Genomic DNA, 25,571 nt, shown 5'->3' on the forward strand with positions numbered 1-25,571 from the left:
CTGTTTTCATTCTGGGAGTCTGGAATTTTGCTACATGCTAGGCAGATGGTACCTATGTGCCAGCCCCCAGTAAAAACCTTGGGCACTGAGTCTCTAATGGTAGCGAACATTCCATATGTATTGTTACAATTCACTGCTAAAGGAATGAAGTATGTCCTATGGGCCTCAACGGGAAGAGGACTCTTGGGACTCTTGCACATGGATTCTTCTAGATTTCATCCCATGCATCTTTTCCCTTTGCTGATTTTGCTTTGGATCCTTTTGCTATAATAAATCTTAGCCATGAGTTACAACTACATGCTGAGTCTTGCGAGTCGAGTCGTACTAACAAATCATCAAGCATGGGGATGGTCTTGGTAACACTTGACACATCAATTCTTAAAACATAACTATTTTTATCATAATTTTCCTTAACTATATCACATATATTCCTAACTTCTCAGAATATATTACATAAAATCAGATGGCAAAGTCAATTTAGACTGTTTTACACACTATCAAAACGTGATACCCTCAAGAGTTAAATTCTATAAACCCACTTTCTCCTACACTAAATGTCCCAAATTGCCAGACTATTGATTTCTTCTAAGCAGACACAAACTTTCAGGAATGCAAGCTGGTAACACTTATCAGTAGACTTTAAAAGATCTTGCACTCCATTCGACCTAGTAATTCTAGATCACATCTATTCTAAGCAAATCATTAAAGATGTACATAGAAATGATGCCAAAATATTGTTTCCATTGCAATTTTTGGGTCAAAAAACTTCCATATTCAGTAAAGGACTAATTAAAACTTACTTTTGGTATACCGCTAGACTGGAATACCATGAAACCATTCAAACAATAGCAAAAGCTATTCAAAATTTGTTAAAGACAAATTATAAGATATTATAGTCAGTATGATCCCATTTTTCTTACTACTCTGTATACTTGTACATACAGAAAAGAAAAAAAAGAATCTAGTAGGTTTATAACAAAATGTCATCAGTGATTATCTCTGTATAGTTGGATTATGGATAATGTTTATTTCCTTTTAGTAATATACTTTCTGAAATGTCTATAATGACTATGTTCTACTTGTATTTAAGAAAAGGTTAAGTGTACATACTGTATGTAAATTTTTGCAAGGTATATCAAACAATGAAATGTAAGACATGTAAGAAAAAAACATATCTTTTTCCCATTTACGGGGGAAAAAACCAACTCTAAAGGACTTTCAGCTCTCAAGTCCAGTCAGCGAAGAGTGTATAATATACACCTACAGAAGGTGATGTCTTTTTCTATAATATTATTCAATTCCTTCTCCTTTTTGAAAAAAGCATATGTTTTGTCAAGCATATGTCAATAGCTAGAGCTAAGAGCATAATTTGTTCTCAAGAACAGTCCAATCTATATGGCCCACACACAGATATAGAGGACATAACATTATGTCCTCTATTATCACTCTCTACCTTACCGCCTTCACTATGGAATAGTCCTATCTTTCTCTGGGAGTAAGACTCTCTCTGAAACACTATATACCACTAACTTTGCCACATTGTATAATGCAAGAAAATATTATACTTCATTAGTATCAGGAGTTAACACTGTCATACTGCACTGTGAGGGGAAAAAAAGAGAGAGAGCACACAAAAACCAGATTGTGAAGGAAGAAAGAGGAGGGAAAGGCATTCCAGCTAGATAAACTGGCGTGAACAAAGTTGAAGACCTGAAAAAAGGCTTATTAGAAGAATGATGAGTGTAAAATAAATCTACCCACAAAATAAACCCATACATACTTAAAAAAGAGAGAAGAGTAAATGAGACTGAAAAGGTTAGTTACAACATATACAAGAAGCCTTTACATCCAAGTGCAAGAAGTCTGGATTTAGACTTAAAGCCAACAGGAATCAGTGATGAAAAAAGTGGGAAAATTAAATAACTTATGTGTTTTTAGAAAGATCATGACTTGTGTGTATCATTGCCATTGGGGAAAAAACAGAATACAAGAATAAGAGAGCATCTTTGGTATGAATTTTTTAGAGAGGGCAAGAAGAAAAAAAAGAGATAATTAGTATAGTCCTAATTTTCTTGAGGTTGAACTACTCATGAGACATTTAAGTTAAGAGGTCTAGTAATGCAGAGGGCTATATGGGTGGGGCTCATGAAATAGAATTAGGTTAAGGACGATTTGGAAATTATGAGCATGTGAAAACAGTGAAAGCTATAGAAGTGGATGAAATCTCCAGGACAATTTACAAAGTAAGCAAAATGCAGATCCCTAGAAAACACAAATATTTGAGAAACAGAAAAAGAAACATTTACAATGGAGATTATGGGCTGGGCGCAGTGGCTCACGCCTGTAATCCTAGCACTCTGGGAGGCCGAGGCGGGTGGATCGCTCGAGGTCAGGAGTTCGAGACCAGCCTGAGCAAGAGCGAGACCCCATCTTCACTAAAAATAGAAAGAAATGATTTGGACAGCTAAAAAATATATATATAGAAAAAATTAGCTGGGCATGGTGGCACATGCCTGTAGTCCCAGCTACACAGGAGGCTGAGGCAGTAGGATCGCTGGAGCCCGGGAGTTTGAGGTTGCCGTGAGCTAGACTGATGCTACGGCACTCTAGCCCAGGCAACAGAGTGAGACTCTGTCTCAAAAAAAAAAAAAATAAAATAAAATAAATAAATAAATAAAATAAAATGGAAATTAAGGCATAAAAAGAAACCAGATGAAAAAGAGTCTGGTGAATCCTCAAAATGTTAAATATGTAATTACCTTGTGACCCAGCACTTCCACTCCTAGCTATATACCCAAAAGAAGTGAAAACAGGGAGTCAGACATTTATACACCAATGTTCATAGCAGTATTATTCACAACAGCCAAAAGGCAGAAACAACCCCAATGTCCATCAACAGATTAAATGGATAAACAAAATAGAGTACATCTATACAACGGTATATTATTGAGCCATAAAATGGAATAGAATTCTGATACATGCTACAACAGGGGTGAACACTGAAAACATTATTCTAAGTAAAATGAGGCAGGCACAAGAGAATAAATATTTTATGATTCCACTTATGTAAGCTACCTACAATAGGCAAATAGAGACAAACTAGAAAAGAGGTTATGAGGTGCTAAGGGTACAGGGAAAGGAGGAGTTGTTTAACACATTGACTGCCACACTAGAAAAAAAAAATTTCCTTGGGGCCAGTGTTTTATTACTAAAATAGAATAAAAATTTCAAAAACAAAACGATCCTTTCTAATTTAATGAAAAATGTGGGTTGTTTTCTGTGTGTGAATTACACGCAACTTGAAAAACAGTTCAAGCAGCTCTCACGGTGAAGAGATGTGTGAGTTACATATGCTTCACAAGGAAGGCCCCAGGCTCAAAACTAGCGTGACTTAAATGGAACTCATGTGGTAGTTAATGTGTTAATGAATGCAGAGTTTCAGTTTGGGGTGATGGAGAAGTTTAGAACAAGCAGTGATGGCTGCACAAAATTGTAAATGTACTTAATGCCACTGAATTGTACACTTAAAAAAGGTTAACATGATAAATGTTGTGTATATCTTACCACAATTTTAAAAAATGTATTTTCACTAAACCCAAAGGTAGAAAGACTAATAGTATCAAATCCTGCTGCAAGATCAAGCAATATAAGGCCTGAGAACTGTGCATTAGCCTTAATTTGACCAGTGGCATGGTCAAATTAATAGCCATATTATATGGGCCAGGTGGAAGAATTAGTAAAAGGGAGAACAACGCACGTCTTTGGGCATCTGAATGGACCTACATTTTAGACAGTGCCCATGGAACTGCAGGAATGAGAGGTGTAGGAAAAACTGACAGAGGGTCAAGATTTAATCTGAATGAACCACCTGGGGCCTATCTCTGACCACTTCAGGTGATACTGGGGGCACAGAGAAGGTAAAATGCTGTTGCTAAGCCTTGGTAAGTAAAGCAGGTAGAACAAACTGTGGGGTAAGGCTGGTTTGCATCTGGCCTCAAGAGAGTATCAGGGTGTGGTTTCCTTTCCCTCAGAGGTATCGAACACTGAAAGTAGCATTGTCCTGGCCTAGAACTGGTGGTAGAGGATCTTCCCAGGGCAGTTCATGGACTCCCAAACAACACTGTCACAAAGCTACTTGTAGAGGATCAGCTGTTGAGTCCTGCTTGGTGTGGGATAGCATGCAGTGAGACAGTAACTATTCATGGAAATAGGGTCCATGCTGCTGCTCCAAAGTGATGTTCAGCACTATTCTAGAAGGTATTTTAAAGATCGTGCAGTATAAAACCTCTAGTTTACAGACCAGGAGATGACTGATTTAAGTGTCACAAACTCTACACTCAAACCCTAAGTCTACTACTAAAGTCACTGTGTATCCTTGGGACATGCCACAGAGCCACTCTGGGCCACAGTGTCCACATTTGTAAAATGAACTCTTTTTTTTCTTGAAACAGAGTGTCACTCTGTTGCCCTGGCTAGAGTGCCAGGGCATCAGCCTAGCTCACAGCAACCTCAAACTCCTGGGCTCAAGCAATCCTTCTGCCTCAGCCTCTCGAGTAGCTGGGACAACAGGCATGCACCACCATGCCCGGCTAATTTTTCTATATATTTTTAGCTGTCCATATAATTTCTTTCTATTTTTTTAGTAGAGATGGGGTCTCGCTCTTGCTCAGGCTGGTCTTGAACTCCTGAGCTCAAACAATCCGCCCATCTCGGCCTCCCAGAGTGCTAGGATTATAGGCGTGAACCACAGCGCCCAGCCTGTAAAATGAACTCTGAATTCTAAATCACATGGTGTCATAGTAGCTAAGAAAATACTTTAAAAGTCCAAATCTCTTAAAATGGTCTAGCACTTTCCCACCAAACTCCATTTTATCACCATTCCTGTGAAACTTACCAGAGTGTTATTTATGCCTGCGGATTAGTGACTTAATGAAGTAAATAGCCTACAAAGCCTAAATTCTAGTAATCCTGATTCTAGCACATTAATTTTCATTACTTCACTACCTTTACAAATATGGAGAACATTTTTGGTCATCAAAAGTGGCATTATTTCTTTATGAAATATTTTCATTCTTAAAAATGAAAATAGGCTATTTTCAAATGTGTTGCAGTTCTAAATTAACATTGAAAACTCTGAAGGAACAAACATCATTTTGTCTACAGTAATCTACTTGATGTCACCACATATTTTTGGAACCACTTTACAAATTTAAAATTTTATTTGTTTATACCAAAATGGCCTTATTCTTTAAAAAGCCATCATAAATTATTATCCAAGCCACATCATATAGTCTTAGTGCAGAAATTTAAGTTAGGTGAGCTGAAAAATCTAAAAAGAGAAAAATGCCAATCATTCAATAAAGAGAGGCATTTACAAAAACAGAACAGTTTAGACTGATTGAATAAATAAGCTCTAAAACCTCAGAAATTGGACTTCAATGACTTTCTTCTTCCTAATCAAAAATTTAATTTCTCCCTTCTATAAACTATCAAAAATATAGGTGGGTCTTGATGAGAAGTTCACACCAGCATTTTAGGGGAAAACCCTAATTTTCTTTTTCAATGTTAAAACTTTCAATAACACACAGTGGGTATCAGTAATGGTACCTGGACAAGTTGTATTAATTGTTGTATTAATGGCTGTAAAAGATCTCTGTAAGTTCTTAATATGCTTCTTCATATTTGTGTTCAAAACTTGTCTATTTCTTTTATCTGTCATAATTATTTTGTAAAGACATTACATTAACATTACACACATTAAAAAAAAACTTAAAAATGGAGAGGTCTGGTATGACAATTGTCCTCAGTTTATCATCTGGCATTTTAACTTCATTTAAATCATCTATTAGCTAAACCCAATCTTTCTGACCTATCTGGCAGCATGGATCTGGGGCCAAGCAACTCTGGGTTCAAACCTAACTCTACTTTTTAATTAGGTGGCCACAGGTATATCTGTTAATCTCCTTGAGTTCCATTTCTTTTGTAAAGTGGAAATAATACCTGCCTGACTTTTTGCTGGTTTATTAAGAGATATTATATACAAAACATCTTGCTCAAAGTAGGAGAGTTGCTTAATTAACACTATGTTATAGATAGCTATATGGATACATTGAGCTCTGCATGCAATATCACAAGTGAATAAAAATAGAAGAAAAAATTGTTTAGAATTAAGTATGAAACAAATGAAAAACTGAGCATCACCCTAAGAACAGTTCTAAACAATGCTAGGACAGTACTTAACAGGTTTTTGAATATTAAAACAAAACCACATTTAAATGAAAGTGCTTCCAAATTAGGTTAAGCAAATGAACATTCACTTTACAAGCAGCAAAAAATACTAGTTTCTTGATAGTGGATTAAGTGTAAAGAAATCACAAGCAGAAAAGTTAAGTAGTAGTGAAAAAATAGCAAGTGAAAATCTTCTAAAAATACTTCATTACACACAAAATATTTTAGTATCTTCAATTATACAAATTCAAACTAAAAATACTCAAACACCAACGAATTAATGAATTCTGTCAGCAGGTGGCTCTAGTGACACTGAAATAACAATATTAAATACTACAGCAAAATATAGACAGTAAAAATGTGTTGATTCCCAGAAATCTGGAGTCAAAAAGAGTCACATCGATCAATACTTCAATCCAAACTTCCTTCTTCAAATGAAGATACCAAAGTCTAGAATAATTAAGTGGCTTGTTTAAGGGCTGACAGCATGTCAGTGGTAAAACAAAACTGAAAAACCTAGACATCTCTCTTTAGTACTCTCAGTTAACAAAGAATTATTCAGCATTTAATGTGTTATAGTGCTAGGAGTCCTCCTCCAAAATACTTCACTTCTAACTTACACGTCACATTCACTAATTCGTCTACTTCATGCAATAATACAAGTAACTATATAAAAGCCCATGATGATGATTTCTAATGGTACTGAGGAATATTTAGTGGCAATAATAATTAAAAGGAATACAATGTTAGGAATCATGTTCCCAGTGTCCAAAAAGGAAAAGTAATTTGGCTTAAAAAAAAAGACTAAGAAGAAAAAATTTAATATTTCCCATATACCTCTTCCTACTTTCTAGCTCCAAAAGAGTTTCCCATCTTTTTTTATTCTTTTTTGTTTATGTAACCAACTTAAATACTTACTCTGAGCCTGCAGCCATTTCCAAGTATGACGTTTCTGCTGTATCAACCCCCAATGGGATCACTATGCTCATGACGTTCGCCTCTGGTAAATTCGATTACTATGGAGTCCTATGCATTGGTATCCAAAACACTGGGGCATGCCAGCCACAGTGCTCATTGCAAACATCTAAGTGCATCCACAAACCCTGTTTAAAACAAAAAGAAACAAAAAGAATCATCTTCATATTTCTAGCAATAATAACAGTAAGTAAAATATATAAAGAAAGCATTTTTTTATTAAAATCTCAATATAAATTGGAATTTGCTCAGAGAGTCTCTGTTTCATTTATTTTTCTGGAATTAAGTTATGTGACCTGGGTCAAAAGAGAAGTTTCTCAATCACAATCTTAGAGAATGAATTTAGGATGCCACAAGAGGAATTACTGGGCATATTATTTAGTGAAGAACCAACAATTGTTCATTTTAAAAGACAAAATGGAATTTCTTACAGTACTAGTATTCAAAAATAAGTCTTCTTGGTTCAGTAAGTGATCTAACAATATACTAGCAAATTGAGTACTTACTATGGCCTAAGCACCATAATCAGCTTTTTACATGGATGGTCTATTTAATCCTCAGAATTCTGTGGTAGGTATCTCGATTTTACCATGGAAGAATACAAAACCAAGAAAGGCTAAATAACTTAATCAAGGTTGTTCAGATTCAGAGATGAAACCGGGATTTGAACTAATTCTACTCTACTGTTTATATATGTATTCAAGGAAAGTGATTTTATTTGTAATAAAATTGTTTTACAGTGGTTGTCACTTTCCATAATACATAAATCTATGTATACTGATTGAGGGGATTCTCTATTTCTTCAGTTAGTATTAACTCTTCAGAATTAATACTCCCTAATACGATTACTTAGTCAAGAAAACTAATGAAGTATTTCTTAAACAAATACACAATAGTATCTTTTAGTTACAATAACGAAAAGATACTCAGTTTAAACATCAATTTTTTTCTACTCTAAATTCACTACATAATACTTGCTATATGGATTATTTATGAAATATCTACTCAAAGTCTTTCCAGTAAAAATGTATACAACTCAGCAACAAAATAGACATGGATAAACCTATAAACCACGGAAAACAACAATAGTCAATACTGTCCTTGTCCCTGCAATGTTATTCCTGAAATACTGAAAAGCAGTGTGCAATTGCTTATTATTGTATATTTTTATATAATAATAATTTGTAATTTAGTAGCTCTCCCTCAGTTACACATGGTTTAAAAGTAAAGGCTAGTTTCCTTAGAGAAACTATTAACATATTTACCCATTTTAATAATTTTCCCTCATAATGTATGCACTCATAATCTGTATCATCTATGAAACAGGATTTAACCCAAGCAGGTATTCTCAAGCTTAATTGTAAAAATTAAAGATATAAGAACTACAATTTGAAGAAACGCTGCTCTTTATGTTAGACTCATAAGAAGTCTTTTACTTTAGGTATATGTTATATTTAGTTGTGCATTTACCACAGGCAGAAACTGAAAAGCAGAAATTGTCATTATGTCTTCTTTTAAGCAACTTAGTAATATTTCTAATCTAAAACAATCTATTTGAGTATTTAAAGTTGTGCATCTTTTTATATAAATATGCAAAATCATCAATAAACACTACACTTGAGCTGTTTTTAAACAGCAATGAAGAGCTTGCCATAAACCTACTTCAGACCATGGCTTATATTTGTTCAATTACTGCCTGTGTACCAAACTCTACAAAGGACTGGCGAATGAATTAGAGCACCTGGGATGAAACTGCAGCTCTGGCCTCATTAACCAAATGAACTGTCAACCTACACAATCAAGTGCTTATAAAAACAACTAAACTACACCTCCAGAACTGCATCTCTCTAAAAACACGGAAGCTCATCCTCAGGATAAAGACATACCATCATATCTGAAAGAGAATTGCAGACTCTTGAGGTTGATTCAATAGGAAAGAAGATCTCAGTAACTTAAAAGGTCCGAAGACAAGAGGTCATATGCATTGAGACCATAAAGATGGCAAATATTTCACTACTTTCATTAATATAAAAAAAAATCTATAGCCAGAAACTCATACTGCTTAAAAACCTGGTTGATACTTAAATCATAAAATCATTACGGCCAAATCATTGCCTTTAAAAATAAGGAAAAAAAATGGGAAACCCAATGTATTAAATAGTAAGCAGAAAAGATATGAGCTTATAACACAGTGAATTTATAACACAGGCATAAATAATGGAAAAAAAATTTTAACACAATCCAAACAGTTAACACAAAGATTCACATCTTACATGTGAATCAAAAAACTGGTCATCCAACTGGCAAGTAAAATACATACAAAATACATTGAGAATAAGTGGCAGCCATTAAAGAAATAATATAAAAGGAAATACCATGAGATGTCTGGTAAATCTGAGGTCCAAGAAAGAATAAATGTCTTCACAAACCTGCTATCCAGAATAGACCTAGAAACCAAGTGAACATAGGAGTATTGAGCTATTTTTAAATCGCATAAGATTATAGGTACTTCTAACTAACATGGTACCTAAAACCAAAGGGATTCACCCAAAGACAGCAGTCAATTCTTAAAAGGATAAATTTATTCTTCCCTTTTTTACACAAATGAATGTAAACACAAGTAAAGGCAATATTCAAAGCTACATACCAAATCAAACTGAAAACTGGGAAAATATAATATTAAAAACAGTTTAGCAAACAAAAGGCAATACCAAAACAAAAACAAACAAAACCCTAAAGTAGGCCAGGCAGGTGGCTCATGCCTGTAATCCTAGCACTCTAGGTGGGAGGATTGCTTGAGCTCAGGAGTTTGAGACCAGCTTGACCACGAGCAAGACCCCATCTTTTTACTAAAACTAGAAAAATTAGCTGGCAAGGTTGAGGCAGGAAGATCACTTGAGCCCAGGAGTTTGAGGTTGCAGTAAGCTATGAGGACACCACTGCACTCTACCTCAGACAACAGAGCGAGACTCTGTCTCAAAAAAACAAACAAGCAAAAAACAAACTCTCAAGTAGGAAAAAGGATATAAAAGGCAAGGAAAAGCAATTAAGGTAGAAAACAGTCTATCAGAAAAACTGGAAGACTGAGCCTGCTTTTAAGACCATGCTAAAAAGACAAAAAACAAAAATATCACTGGAAAGATGAATATGATACTCAAAAGGCAGAAAGAATGAAAATATGAGGAAAAAGATTTTTCTAAAATTACAAATAAAAGTGCCCAATCCAACAATCTCTTTGAGGAAAGAGCCATTCATTATTATCCTTCTGTCCTTTATCTAATAAGGACCTGGTACAGTGCTCAATAAATATTTAAAATTAAATTAATGTTTATATTTTGGATATGTATTGCTGAGAGACTGGGCTACTGAATTTCTGGCTTAATTACTAATGAAAATGATGAAATAAAGAAACTTGAAAGTAACTGTGAGAGCCCATGGTCCTGAGATTTCCTTATAAAACTCGGAAATTAAACTGCCCTTGTTATTCATTTAAGACTTTTTTTTTTTTACTTATAGCAGTTGATTAAGGTACAATAAAAAGAACATCCATTCCAAGTTACCACCTATGAAACCTTGGGCAAGTCATTTCACTGCTCTAGGTTTCAACTGTAAATGGAGATTGGTTAGGTTGATGATCTTACAGTTTAAATCTTACAGATTATTCTAGGTAATCAATAGAATAACAGATCCTAAAAATTGATAAAATATCTGGGTTACACCTGGGTTAATACAATTGGGTTAATATTAGTACCAAATACTGCTCCACAAGCACTTATCTGATTGATGCTCAAACCTCCTCAACTAGTGGTTATAACAATAATGATAGCAAATACTGAGTGCTTACAATGCTTAATCCCCACAACAAGCCTATGGTATGGGTACATTTATTATCTTCATTTTATAGATGAGGCAAAGAGCTCAAACTTGTCCAAAGTCCATAACTAATAAGTAGCCAAATCAAGATTTAAATCCTAGTGGTCTGATTGTAGAGCCTACACATTAGTTTGCCTGAAATTAAAATGTGCAAGATGATTGGTAAAATAAATAATCTGGAATTTATAGTTAAGGGAGAAAAAACTGACAGGTGCCTCTCTGAAAATGGGAAATTAGGCAGGGCGCAGTGGCTCACGCCTGTAATCCTAACACTCTGGCAGGCGGAGACAGGCGGATCATTTGAGCTCAGGAGTTCGAGACCAGCCTGACCAAGAGCGAGACCCTGTCTCTACTAAAAAAATAGAAATTAGCTGGACAACTAAAAAAATATATATATACATATATATATATACATTAGCTGGGCATGGTGGCACATGCCTGTAGTCGCAGTCACTCGGGAGGCTGAGGTAGTAGGATGCTTGAGCCCAGGAGTTTGAGGTTTCTGTGAACTAGGCTGACACCACAGCACTCTACCCCGGCAACAGAGTGAGACTCTGTCTCAAAAAAATAAAAAAATGGGTAATTAAATAAACCCATAAGTTTCTTACTCCAGAGTATCTGGACTGCATTTACTCTGGCACAGTAAATGAAAGCACAGAAACAAAACACACCTTGCTACTCCCCCAAATCTAATCTAGTTACCTAACTTACATCCATTCCATAAAAATGCATTAAAACACCAACAAAAGTAGAGATGTGTGGAATCAAAGTCTAAAATTTATGTTTAAAATATTTCAGGGAAAGTGCAAAGCACATAACCAAAGGATAAAGATAATAATATTCCCCATTATTTTTAGAAACAAACACATGCCTCAGTAGAGTTGAAAGCAACCTATTAGTTAGAAGAACCATGTCCCAAATTTGAGATTACTAATGTACAGATAATAAGTATACTCAGTTCCTTATAGAAAATTATTTGTTAAAGGTCACTTTTATAAAACAAAGACCAACTGGTTAAGTTTTGAGTCACTCTTTAAAAATTATTTGGTTCCTAGAGACTAGGAGTCTCACCAATTCAACTCACACTATAATACTTTTATAGCAAAATTCTACAGAAAAGTATGTCTCCTTGATGTCAGGGATTTTGTTAGCGGATTTACTAAAACCTATATACAAAATTCAATGTTGAAAAAATACATTTTCTGGTTCCACGGTAGTTTCACTGGATCATATTTAGCACAATTTCAACCAATCCTTACTACTGAATTCAATATCAAAGTAGCTATACTTTAGCTTTCACCATTGCCACTTGTTAATAATGGTTAGTCTCTTTAAGCCTTAATTTCCTCATCTATAAATGAGAACAATAATGTTAACAGAATATATTTCTAAATTGTTTGGAGATTGTGTATGGCACTAAGTTAAATTTTAGCTATTTTTATCAGGTAAAATTTCTGAGAACTAAATACTTAGGAAAAGTCCTTAAAAAATGAGTATTGAATAACAATTCCCAGCTATTATACTTGTGAAAGTCAAGTAAACTACTTCTGAGAGTTTCTGACCTACTCCAAAACTCATTCTTGTCAGTAAAGGAGAAAGGATGTTTCTGTATTAGACTGCAAATTCAGAGAGTATGTTAGAAGTAGTTTCATTTAAAAAGTCAACAGCCAAGCCCCTTTACTACAAACTCCAAATATACTACTTCAATTATTTCCTTAAACTGAAATTCTGTGTACAGAGTAATAGCAAAAAGAAAAGACCATCTGGACCCTGAAATCCTTTTTATAGAATTTTTGTCAAAATAGGATTGGCTCAGATAAGATCAAACATCTTAAAGAAAGAACCAATGGTAACCCTCATGGCATTACTGAATGAACATCAAACCATGCCTATAAAGTCAAGGTCCTGATAAAGCAATTTCCCAAATCAGCCTGTATTTTGAGAAACTCCATACTGGCTTACCTTACAACCAAGTTTACCTTATCTTTTAGTTCACTAGAGATTTAATATTGGAATCAAGGTAAACTGAAGTATCATGAACAACCTTTTAAAACTTAAAAAAAACCCATGTTTTAAACTACTACATGAATAGAAAGAGTTGACCCTCATGTAAACCACAGACTTTGGTTGATAATGATGGCTCAACGTTGTTTCATCGAATGTAACAAATATATCATACTGATGAGGGATGTTGATGGTGGGGATCTGTGCCTGAGTTGGTGGACAGGACATGTGAGAACTGTACTTCCTACCCAATTTTGCTTCAATCTAAGACTGCTCTAAAAATAAAGTCTATTAATGTTTTAAAAATACATGTATAAATGTGATACAGAGAACTATTTGTTTGCCATTATATAATTCTTCCTACAAGAGTTTTTGGGAAGCTATTCTCAACACAAATTTTGCAACCATCTAAAAGTCTGATATACTCCTCTATCCCAAAACACCTCAAATTAAAATAATTTCAATATTATCTAATTTTTTAATGTACCATGCTATTATTTTTGAATGGTATTTGTCATCCCCCAAAGTGTGGGAGATCACTGAGCTATAATGAAAATGTACTACAATGTGGCTTTTAATGCAAGTAGCAATTCTGAGACTTACCTGGTTAGATTGAGTCTCCAAGCATAAATAAATGTACAATTTCTGTTTCCTACACACACAAAACTACTCTTTTTTTTTTTTTTTTGCTAGAATGCAGTGGCATCACCCTAGCTCAATGCAACCTCCAATTCCTAATCTCAAGGGATCCTCCTGAGTAGCTGGAACCACAGACACGCGCCACCACACCTGGCTAATTTGTCTATTTCTTGTAGAGATGGGTCTAGCTCTTGCTCAAGCTGGTCTTGAACTCCTGGCCTCAAGCAATCCTCCCGCCTCAGCCTCACAAAGTTCTAGGATTACAGGCATGAGCCACTGCACCCTGCTGACACAAAACCTCTTAAAATAAGTTTACCCTTTGTTCATACTCTGCGAATATAACAAGTATTAATAATTTCTAAGACAATTAGCTATTTCCACTTTCTACTTGCCATAGGGCCCACAACAATATACCTTAGAATATACTGCTCAATATATAAATACAGAAAATAATTTTCAAACTAAAGAATAATCACCTTCCCAAATTCCTTCACTTTTATGTACAAAAGAATTGAGTGCAGCAAAGTATACCACCACACAGTTCAATACGTTATAAAATAACCTTCAGCTTAAGAAAAAAGAAATTATCTACTTGATTATTATTTTTTTTTTTTTTGAGACAGGGCCTTCCTCTGTCTCCCAGGCTGGAGTGCAGGCTCACTGCAGCCTTGAACTCCCGGGCTCAAGCGATCCTCCTACCTCAGCCTCACAAGTAGCTGGAACTACAAGCACATGCCACCATGCCTGGCTCATTTTTTTTTTTTTTTAAAGAAACTGGGTCTCTTTATATTGCTCAGGCTGGTCTCAAATCCTAGCCTCAACTGATCCTCCTGCCTTGGCCTCCCAGAGTGCTGGAATTACCCGCAGGAGCCACCACACCTAGCCTACATGTTTAATTTTTAAACTGTGCTCCCAGTAGTCCTAGAAGAGTTAGGGATTTGAGATAGTAGAAGAGTCGAGAGAAGTTAAGAAAAGTGAGAAACAATATGTTCTATGGACTTAAAAAGTGTGAAGCTGCATGTTCCATGTGGTAGCTACCAAATGTGAAAAAAACATTAACTTAATGGAACAGTACTCAGTAATACCAAGGAATGAACTATTCATGCATGCAACAACTTGGATGAATCGCAAGGAAACTATGCAGAATGGGGAAAAAACTATTCCTAAAAGATTAAATATTGTAATTCCTTTATATAACATTCTTAAAATGATAAATTGTAGAAATGAAGAACAGATTAGTGGGGGTGAAGAGAGGTAGGTATGGTTATATAAGAGCAATAATAAGGATCCTCGTGGGAATAGAACTGTTTTGTATCTTAACTGTGATGGTGGATATAGGTACCTATACATGATAAAAATGCACAGAACAAAATACACACAAAGGATTAAAACTGGGAAAGCCTGAATCAAATGAGAGGATTGTATCAATATCAATATTCTGGTCATGACATTGTACTACAATTTTGCAAAATATTACCATTGAGGGAAACTAAGTGTTATAGTTTGAATATGGTTTGTCCCTTCCAAAACTCACGTTGGAACCTTAATTCTCAGAGCAGCAATGTTGGAAGGTGGAACCTTTAAGAGGTAGGGCCTAATGGGAGGTGTTTGGGTCACAAGGGTTGTGCCCTTGGGGCTGGCCTCGTACCCATCTTGCATAGTGAGTTGAGTTTTCTCTGGCAAGGCTGGATTAGTTCTCCTGGGAATGGATTAGTTCCTGAAAGAGTCGGTTTTTATAAAGCCAGACTGTCCCATTGGTTTTGCTTCTTCACACATCTGCTTCCCCTGACCTTCCACCATGTTGTGACAGAGCAAGAAAGTCCTCACCAGAAGCCAAGCAGATACCACTATACTTCTTGCACTTCCCAGCCTACAGAACCTTGAGCTAAATCAACTTCTTTTATTTACAAAATTACCCAGCCTCCAGTATACTGTTACAGTAACACTGAAAGGACTGAGAACTGGGTAAAGAACTTCCCCAATGGCAACTTTCTTACAAATGAAATTTTACACAGAAAACTAAGCATACTTTCTGATTATAGGATTAAAAATAGTCTTTTTTCCTATGCTTTTCCTAATGATTGCTAATGTCCACTTGAAGTACTAAGTTAAGGAGGCCACTGCCAAATATTATGGAAAAATGCCACAAACGAATAGTGACACCTAAAATTGGTACAGTAGACATGTGTACCTCATATTTGCTACATCTGTAGTTAAAAAGGATGGCAGGGGAATGTTGGGGCGTGCATAACCTCTCACCTAACAGTTAAATTCCATGAAAACCCTAAGGCTTCCTAGAGAACAGTTAGAAAAATCAATGGTTAAAAGAAAATACTTACTCAAAATGTGACATGAAAAACTTGTTTCACTGGTATATTATACTTGTCCAAAGGGCAGAAAAGAAAAAATATTCTTCCAAATAGTGTTAAAGCCTGTTGTAATTAAAAATCAAACAACGACAAACCCTGCAAACATATTTATCTTTTATTCACCTTCAAGTAAGTTTGCCACCAGTTAAGAGCACACTTTTTGATTAAAACAAAGTTGTCAATAATTTTCTCTCATTTTTTAATCTCAAGTAAAACAATGTCCTCACTCTCCAGGGTTAACTAAGTATGCCTTCTATGACTATATTCCATTTCTTTCAGACTGGGGAACATGAGACTTTTCTTCTTTCCTTCTCTAAAAACAATGTGCATCAAATCTAACAGGATTTAAACAAATCTTTCTTATCTTACTATTTATATTTTATTATCTCAGACCTGGGTGACAAGAATAATTTTCTAAGTTGTTTCTCTCCCTATTCTAACTTGACCTTTAAATAATTGGTTCCTATTTCTATCCTAGCACTCTGGGAGGCGGAGGCACGAGGATCACTCGAGGTCAGGAGTTCGAGACCAGCCTGAGCGAGACCCCGTCTCTACTAAAAATAGAAAGAAATTAGCTGGACAGCTAAAAATATATATAGAAAAAATTAGCCGGGCATGGTGGCGCATGTCTGTAGTCCCAGCTACTCAGGAAGCTGAGACAGAAGAATTGCTTGAGCCCGGGAGTTTGAGGTTGTTGTGAGCTAGGCTGATGCCACGGCACTGTAGCCTGGGCAAGAGAGCGAGACTCTGTCTCAAAAATAAATAAATAAATAAAAATAAAAAAATAATTGGTTCCTAAACACAAATTTACAAACTGGTACTTTTCATATACCTGGAGGTGGGAGTAAAAAATAACAGATTCCTGTACCCCACCCTGGAGATTCTGGAGGTCTGGGATGTGGCCTGAATGTCTTATCAAAATAATTTTTTAAAATGCATTCACTCCAGTACTCTATTAACAGAACCACTACTTACAACATTGGACAGAATATGTGTTATACCTCAAAGGCCACTAGTTTCATACCTTTGCCCTGTTCCAAAAAACTATAGTTCACATTAATTAAAGTCAAGTTCCTAATCTTGACATTATATCAGGTTACTCTGTTCCATACTAATACTTCAATATATAAATCCTTTTAAAGGATTGCTACTGTTGGCATATGCTTTGTTCATTCCCCTTCATATTCCCTAAAGTCATTTTCTTTTACTTTCTTTTCCCACCCAATAAAAATCTTATTAAACCTTCAAGAACCAATGCTTCCTTGAAGCCTTCCCAACCTTCCAACTTGGACATTTTTATCACAAAACTAGCTTTAAGATATCTGGTAGACCAACCTCCTGAGGACTGTTTCCTCAGCTATAAATAACAATGTGACTAGGACTAGGTTATCTTAAAAGGCTGCTTCAGCTGTAAGACCTGTTCCATACTAATCTTTTCGCTTAACCTCCCGAAGAATGTACTACTTATGTTGTTTTAATTCCTGATTTATATTTTGACACTATTATTTTGAAACAGCTGCTGGATGTATAGCTTCCACAATTAGATCATCTACTTCACTCCACAGCAATAACTGACATATTTATATATTATCTCTCAAAGCCTGGAATTCAGTGGCTAAGACATGCTTCCAAGTTATTCTTAATTAAACCACAAATTTCCTTCTATAATACATTCAATCTGCCCTCTTTCCCTTAGAGGAACATGAACATATCTTTAAAAAAAACCAAAACCTGCCACTGAAGAATGTTACTAACATAGCTGTCCCCCAAGGTTCAGTCTTCCTCATTACATTATTAATCTCTTATCAGTCTTGGATCCAACCATTTATTTCTGTTTGATTTACTATTCCCAGCCATCTATAAGATGCGTATCTATTCAAATACCTGCCATCACTTCAAAAATCAATGCTTCAAACTGGAACTTTCTTGTCCACACACCTCTTCCATTTCATTTTTATTAGTATCTCATTTCTCTTTTTAATCCTTCTTTCCTCCAGTTCCTTATTATATTCAGTCACACAGTTTTTGTGCCTCCCTAGTGTTTAAGATTCATTCCTCTTCAGTCCCAGGGCTCCCACCGCCATCTTCATCATCTGAATAACTTCCAACAATCAACAACCCTTTCAGCTTGTCACCATCAAGTTCTAAGTACCTCACCTCTAAAGAAGGAAAGAAATCTTTAGTGTTGTTTAAGCATTTCCTCCCCAGATTATAGCAACTATTCTATTATTTCAAAATATAATAAAATCAATTCAAATCCATTCAACATATTTATTGAGCATATACTATGTTCTCAATACTGCTCTACGTGCTTGGAAATGAACAATGACCAAAACTAAGTTTCCTTTAAGATGCTTGAAATAAGCTAGGGCAATCAATATAATCAAAGGTACATTAGAGCAGTTTTCTGAAGTAACTTCCTTTGATTAAAGATTTCCTAGTGGCCGGGCACGGTGGCTCACGCCTGTAATCCTAGCACTCTGGGAGGCCGAGGCAGATGGATCGCTCGAGGTCAGGAGTTCGAGACCAGCGTGAGCAAGAGTGAGACCCCCGTCTCTACCAAAAATAGAAAGAAATGATTTGGACAACTAAAAATCTATATAGAAAAAATTAGCCGGGCATGGTGGTGCATGTCTGTAGTCCCAGCTACTTGGGAGGCTGAGGCAGTAAGATCGCTTAAGCCCAGGAGTTTGAGGTTGCTGTGAGCTGGGCTGACGCCACAGCACTCACTCTAGCCCCACGGCACTCACTCTAGCCCAGGCAACAAACCGAGACTCTGTCTCAAAAAAAAAAAAAAAAAAAGATTTCCTTATTCTCATTACCTTGTCAAGAATTAGTCCTTTGTAAGGATCAATAGAAAGCTACAAAAATTTCCAAATAACTTTAATTCAAATTCTTGATCAGCCACTCTTTAGTTATGTGACCCAAAGAAATATCTTCAGTCTCTCTACACCTCTCATGAAAAACAGGCAAAATATCTACCTTGCAGAGGTGCTGTGCAGAGTAAATAAGATATGTTAATACACTGTAGACATTTATTTACAAATATTAGTTACTTTGCCCCTTAGAAATAAAGATGAAAATCACATTACTGAATTCAATGATAATTTAACCAATTACAATCACAATACCGTTGGCCACTGAGGCCATTCAAATGGTAAAAAATCAGCAAATCTATTACTGTATCTAAAAAATTATCTTAATATTCCAAATGTATTTAAAATATTTACTATTAAAAAAAATTTTTTTTTTTTTGAGACAGGGTCTTAATCTGCCACCAGGGCTAGATGCAGTGACATCATCATAGCTCAGTGCAACCTCACACTTCTAGGCTCAAGTCATCCTCCTGCCTCAGCCTCCCTAGTAGCTGAGACTACAGGCATGTACCACCACCACCACGCCAGCTAATTTTTCTATTTTTTATAGAGACAGTGTTTCACTCTTTCTCAGGTTGGTATAAATATCTTAAGACTAAAGTAAGAACAGCTTAATTTCTAAGTACTTAACAACCTATAAAATCAGCAAGGGACCGAAATTAATTAAAACAAAAACTACATATAAATACTTTCATGCTTCAAGAGTTTAGTTCTAGAGCATTTCCCCAATGTCTTACTTCTAAGACTTACAGTATCCAATAATCAGCTTTCCTCCTCTTCATACATTAATATAAATAGAAAAACAAAAACCTAGAAATGGAAAAAGACTAGTATATTACAACTAGAGAGTTGAAGCTTAGGGCAAAAACTGTCTATGCACTTTACTCTCAAAAATGAACTATGGAATTAATAGATCTAAGTATCTATTAGAAAAAATACTCAAGATATGCAAACTTTATTAACTCTGAGAGTAGCCTGTCTTGAACAAGGCTTATAATCACTGAGAAATTTTAGAATAAAGGAAAAAATTAATGTCAAGAATGAAGTTCGTAGACACAGTGAGTGCTATAAGGGACCAAGACATTTGCTATGAGATAAGCTATACCCATTTTCACTTTCAAACTTCCCATTGTAAAGACCTTTCTGTGAAGAAATGATATATAAATGAAAAATAACCCACTGTACTGAGTTGATCAGCCACTCTTATTTATACAAGCCACTGAAACGTGAAGAAACTGCTGTGTGAAGTTGGGGATTGAGCTAGAAATATTTTTCCCAAAATCTTTAATGAACTATTTACTACAGGAAGAGGTATAAATTTTAAACTCTTGTAAGTGATATTTTAGGCCATGCCAACAGAATGTTTTTAAATATATCTTCCACCATCACCCTAGATCAAATTTAAATGATAAATATCCCAGTTTCTCAGTTATCCTTAAAGCAAGTACACAATAGAAGAGCATTTGTCTTTTGGCACAAACAAATATTTCCATAAGATCTGCCAGTTTTAACTTAGAATTCAAAGATAAAGCAATTGATAGATTAGCTAACAGACTAATGTTAACACACAGCAACTAGGTTACAATATACCAATTACAGGCTTAAATTTGAAAAACCCCACAATCTTACCCTGGTGATATCAGCCAACACAGTCATCAGTTACTTCCCTTAGGAAGCAGTATGCGCAAGATCAACAAGCCAAATTTGATAGTTATGATGCTTTTTACAAAGAAAGCATTCAACTATTTGTCCCTAATTGAATCTAACTTATAATATCATCAGAGTTCAAAAGGTCCTTAAGAATGGTACAATTTCTATCCATTCTAAGTATGCACTTTAAAAAGAAAAGTACAATTTAAATCTCCCAAGATAATAAAGGTTTTTGGATTGTAGTAAGTTCCAGTTCCAGAAGCACTTGAAATCTGCCATTTCATCAAGCAGAGTTCTATAAGCCCCACCGGACAAACTAGAGTCAGATTCTGAAATAGCATTTTTGGATTCCAAAATACTAAAATGAAAAAAATAGTTACAGTATATGGCAAGATCCATCTTCTTTCACATAAAATAAAGAAATCTGAATTTACATATATAGAATAGGGCCTAGAAGTTTGAGTTCATCAAAGTCAGTTAACATGGAGAATTATGAAAATAATATATACCTTTAACATTGTATCTTTAATTTAAAATACCCTTATCAATTTTTTAGTGTCAAACCAAAATGTATTCTTTGCGTATGGCTCACCTGACTAGAATTCTGGGTTCTCATCCCTGTATAAACCATATCAATAATGCACGATACATTGTTTTTGGTTTTAATTTTTATTTCAGGGTAAGAAATCCGCTAGACTTATGGAGCAGTATGAATGCAGATTTCCTTCTAGATACTTATCACTTTTCCCCATAATCTTTTAGTTATCTTGCCTATAATTCACTTGACTACAATTTTCTTCAGCAATTTATTTGCCTATATCAAGTTTTCCAAAGCATTTAACTTAGTTTTTATTTAAACAATTCTCTCTTCACATTCATTTATATTGGTCTATGTAATATTTACTCAAATAATATAAACACAATACAAGTACAATGGAATTAGCCAATTTGGGAACAAACATATGACTCCTAGAAGCATTCAATTAACTGATAGAAGCAACACAGAGTAGTTTATGTTCACCAAATATGCATGAATATTAGTATTTTTTAAATAAGGAATATTAATCCTGTAGGTTGATTAAATGAAGGTTAAGAAAACTTTTACATTATCCACATAAAACACTTCAAGAAAAATACATAAACTATAAATAGTGATCACCTTAACATATGAGAGAACTTAGAGATAGATGGGAGTCAGACATTTACTTTTTTTGTTGTTGTTGTTGTTGAGACACAGTCTCACTCTGTTACCCGGGCTAGAGTGAGTGCCGTGGCGTCAGCCTAGCTCACAGCAACCTCAAACTCCTGGGCTTAAGCGATCCTACTGCCTCAGCCTCCCGAGTAGCTGGGACTACAGACATGTGCCACCATGCCCGGCTAATTTTTTTTTTTTGTATATATATTTTTAGTTGGCCAGATAATTTGTTTCTATTTTTAGTAGAGACGGGGTCTCACTCTTGCTCAGGCTGGTCTCGAACTCCTGACCTCGAGCGATCCACCCGCCTCGGCCTCCCAGAGTGCTAGGATTACAGGCGTGAGCCACCGCGCCCGGCCCAGACATTTACTTTTTTCCAGAAACAACTACAGCAGAAACAGCTGTACAGCTTACTAAGGATTACACACACACATTAACTTAATGTATTCTCAGAACCACCCTATGAAATAGGCTCTATTATCATCTCCATTTTTCAGACCAAGAGACTAAAACACAAAAAGGTAAGTAATTTGCCCAAGGTTACGCTGTGATCCAACCTGGTTTAGGTGCATCAAACCAAAGTGCTATGGTTCTAGAATCTCTACTACTCTGAAGCCCTATATGCAATACAGTCTCGAGAAAGTAGTAGTGTTTTAAGTACACTTAATAAGCATATATCATTTTCATAATCTTTCTTAAGAATTATAGGGGGTAAATAAGCACGTCCCATATGTCATTCCCCAAAGCAAATTTTTCAATAGATCTCCCATAAAGTACATACTCCTTTATGCTGGCATTCAGGGCTCACCACAACTGGATCCCAACTGGTACTGCTGTAATTTCAATTCAAGATCCTAATACAAATAACACATGGGTTATGGAAACCAAGAAATCATCTCGAACTTAGAAGCACAGAAGCAGTGAACAGAGTCTGTCACATGACAAGGCACAAGCTTGGCTTCTTGGCAAAGATTTATAAAAACCATTAGGACTAAATTTTAATCCCTAAGCAACCACTATCTAACTATATGACCTTGGCAAAATCATTTAACTTCTCTGGGCTCAGTTTCCTTATAAAATAAAAGCAAAGAGCTAGAACACAAAAATCAGCTGAAACTAGTTCTAAAATTTAGATTCCAAGCCCCACTCTAAAGATGTAATTATGTAGGTCTGGAAAAGGGCCCAGGAATGTTCATTTTAATAAGCACTCCATATAAATGATACATGAGGTCTTTGGGCCACAACCAGAAATATTTAACTAAAAGACCTCACAAGTCAATTCTAACTTTAATTTCTTAATTTCACTCAGGTGCTACTTTACACGTCCAGGATGGGAGTTCTGGCCTAAAAGAAAACCCTCTCGTTCATCATGGGGTTGTACTTTTTACAATATCCTTTATTTAAATGCTAAGATACGATTTAGTAGTACTACAAACTGAACTTTCATTCACCTGTTAAGACATATTTGGACACAGTCAATTCAGATGAATTTTTTTAAAGCACCTACAAAATGCTAAGTATCCACAGTATCATCTCATTAATTAAATATAATTATCTTACTTTTCTCAGAAGAAAATTTTAAGTTTTAGAGAGCATAATCTGCACTCTATTTATAAGCCTCAAAATTTTCTTCTTCTGCTCTCTGAAAATTTCCAAAGCAATTAATAATTTTCATTTAATAAGTTACTCAGGAATAATTCTAAAGACTAAATGAGAAACTGGAACCACATCATTTTTTTTAAATACTTCAACAATCTAAGTACTTAATTTCTGTGTTCTGGATTTCAAATTAGATCAGCATCCAGGAAATTATTTTAAATCCCATTTGTCTAGAAAACTGTGCAGGACTATCCATGTACTATCTAACTTACCTACACTTTCTTCCTTAAAATGTTTTATATTTGTTGTGATTACAAAAGCAACCCATATGCATTAGAGAAAACTAAGAAAACAAAAACTCCCACAATCCCAATTAGCAAATCATTGTTAAAAGCCTTGGTATATTTACAACCAATATGGTAAAAATGTATCCAGGCAAGAATCATCAATAGATGCTAAATCTAGGAGAAGAAAGTTAAATAAGATATTTAAATAATCTCTAAGTATCTCCCCACAAACTAATAATGGCAAAATGAAAAACAGTAACTATACAAAAGAGAAACTATTCAACACCTTAAGCAAGCAATCAAAATGAACATATTGGTAAAGGGCAAACAAACATCATGTACCTTCAGATGACAGAAAAACACATATCATTTATCTAATATACCAGCCAAAAATGTATGATCTGAATGATGAAGAAACCTCAGACAAACCCAAACTGAGGGGCACTGTATAATTAATAATCCCTCCAATGTCATGAAAGACAGTAAAAGAGACTAAAGAAACAGAAGAACTAAATGCAATCTATGACCCTGGATTAGCTATTGCACCAGAAAAAACATGCCAATAGAGGGCATGACTGGAACAACTGATGAAACTGGAATATGCACCATAAAGTGTTACATCAATGCTAAATTTTCTGAATTTGATAACTACTCTGATTACATAAGAAAACAGGCTTATTCTTAGGAAATTCATACTTAAGTATTAAGCGGTATAAAAGCACATGATGTATGCACCCTACTCACAAATGGTACAGAAAAAAATGTGTATGTATAGAGAAAATTAAAAAGCAAATGTAGTAACATGTTACAAATTGGGTGGCCTGGGTAAAGGATATAAGGCAGTTATTTGTACTACTCACGTAACTTTTCTGTAAATCTGAAATTATTTTAAAATAAAAAGTGAAAAAAACCTTGCTTTTTTGTAAGCATTCCTCAACATTATGTTTGTGTACATTTTTTAATTTAAAAAATGGGATCATCAGTTTGATATATCAATTATTTAGTTTTGGAGGCTCTCCCTAGTACATTTGAACATCCCTAACAAAAGACAGTTGTTTTCAGACGAATTAGAGACGTCTTTCTCTTGCTCTGCATCCAAGGAAACTCCCCTCCACACACCATAAATATTCACCCCACCACCATCTCCTTAACCAGTCTCAGATAATTAGAAGGATCAAGATAGGAACTAGTGGCTCTCTGACACCTTGCCAATTCCTGTGAGGTCCATCTGTACTTTCTTCAGATGAATTCTATGAGATTTCCCCACAAACTTATAAGAAATACTTTACTTAAGCTACCTACAGCTGATTTCTGTTCCTTGCATCCAAAAAAACCCCAAAACAGTAGCCTTTTGAGAGGCAGAAATAAACTATGAACTTCCCCCAGGCAGGGATAATCTTATCTCTCTAGGTATCCTCGATGCCAGGAAAAGAGTAGCTACTCAAATTCATCTTTTGTCTGTGCTTCAAAAATATTGTTTCAGTGGAGGCTTAATGATGTAAGATGTATACCCTGTCAATTCAACCTTCATTTATTAAGAAGCAGAAAAACAAATAATTGCAAATAGAACAATCTTATTTTTTGGATAAGAGTTACTATGTATCAGACCAACCTCAGTGCCACCCCCCAGGCCCATTTATGGCTACTAGAGCTCAGTCCTAACTATTCAAATAAGCCATATCAAGAATCTTCCCATCTTAGCCACTTTCTTTAAAGAGAAATGGGTTTTCAAATTCCTGAACCTTGTCTTTCTTTTAATGGTATACAGAGCAAGATAATAAGAGAAATTCAAGGTATCTATCTGTAAACTTGAAAACAGAAACTTACATTTATTGTCTGTGAAATAAGAAAGCAAAAACATTAGAACAGTGTATCT

The 25,571-nt window shown here is 35.2% G+C and overlaps 1 protein-coding gene across 4 annotated transcripts in view; it reads right to left on the bottom strand.

Moving 5' to 3' along the window:
• The window catches only part of KMT2E (lysine methyltransferase 2E (inactive)), a 98,526-nt gene that overhangs the window by 66,439 nt on the left and 6,516 nt on the right, over positions 1-25,571 (bottom strand). For 2 of the 4 annotated variants that reach the window (XM_045564625.1, XM_045564629.1), the window contains exons 2-3: positions 9,579-9,650; positions 7,147-7,331 (exon numbers count right to left, since the gene is read on the bottom strand). In XM_045564625.1, the coding sequence (XP_045420581.1) occupies positions 7,147-7,217 (71 nt within the window). In that variant the 5' untranslated portion in view covers positions 7,218-7,331; positions 9,579-9,650. Of the gene's footprint in view, positions 1-7,146; positions 7,335-9,578; positions 9,651-25,571 lie in introns of those variants that run through there. The other 2 variants (XM_045564627.1, XM_045564628.1) reach the window with 2 other exon arrangements.

The sequence above is a fragment of the Lemur catta genome, chromosome 11 (assembly GCF_020740605.2).
Source record: "Lemur catta isolate mLemCat1 chromosome 11, mLemCat1.pri, whole genome shotgun sequence".
NCBI lineage: Eukaryota > Metazoa > Chordata > Mammalia > Primates > Lemuridae > Lemur > Lemur catta.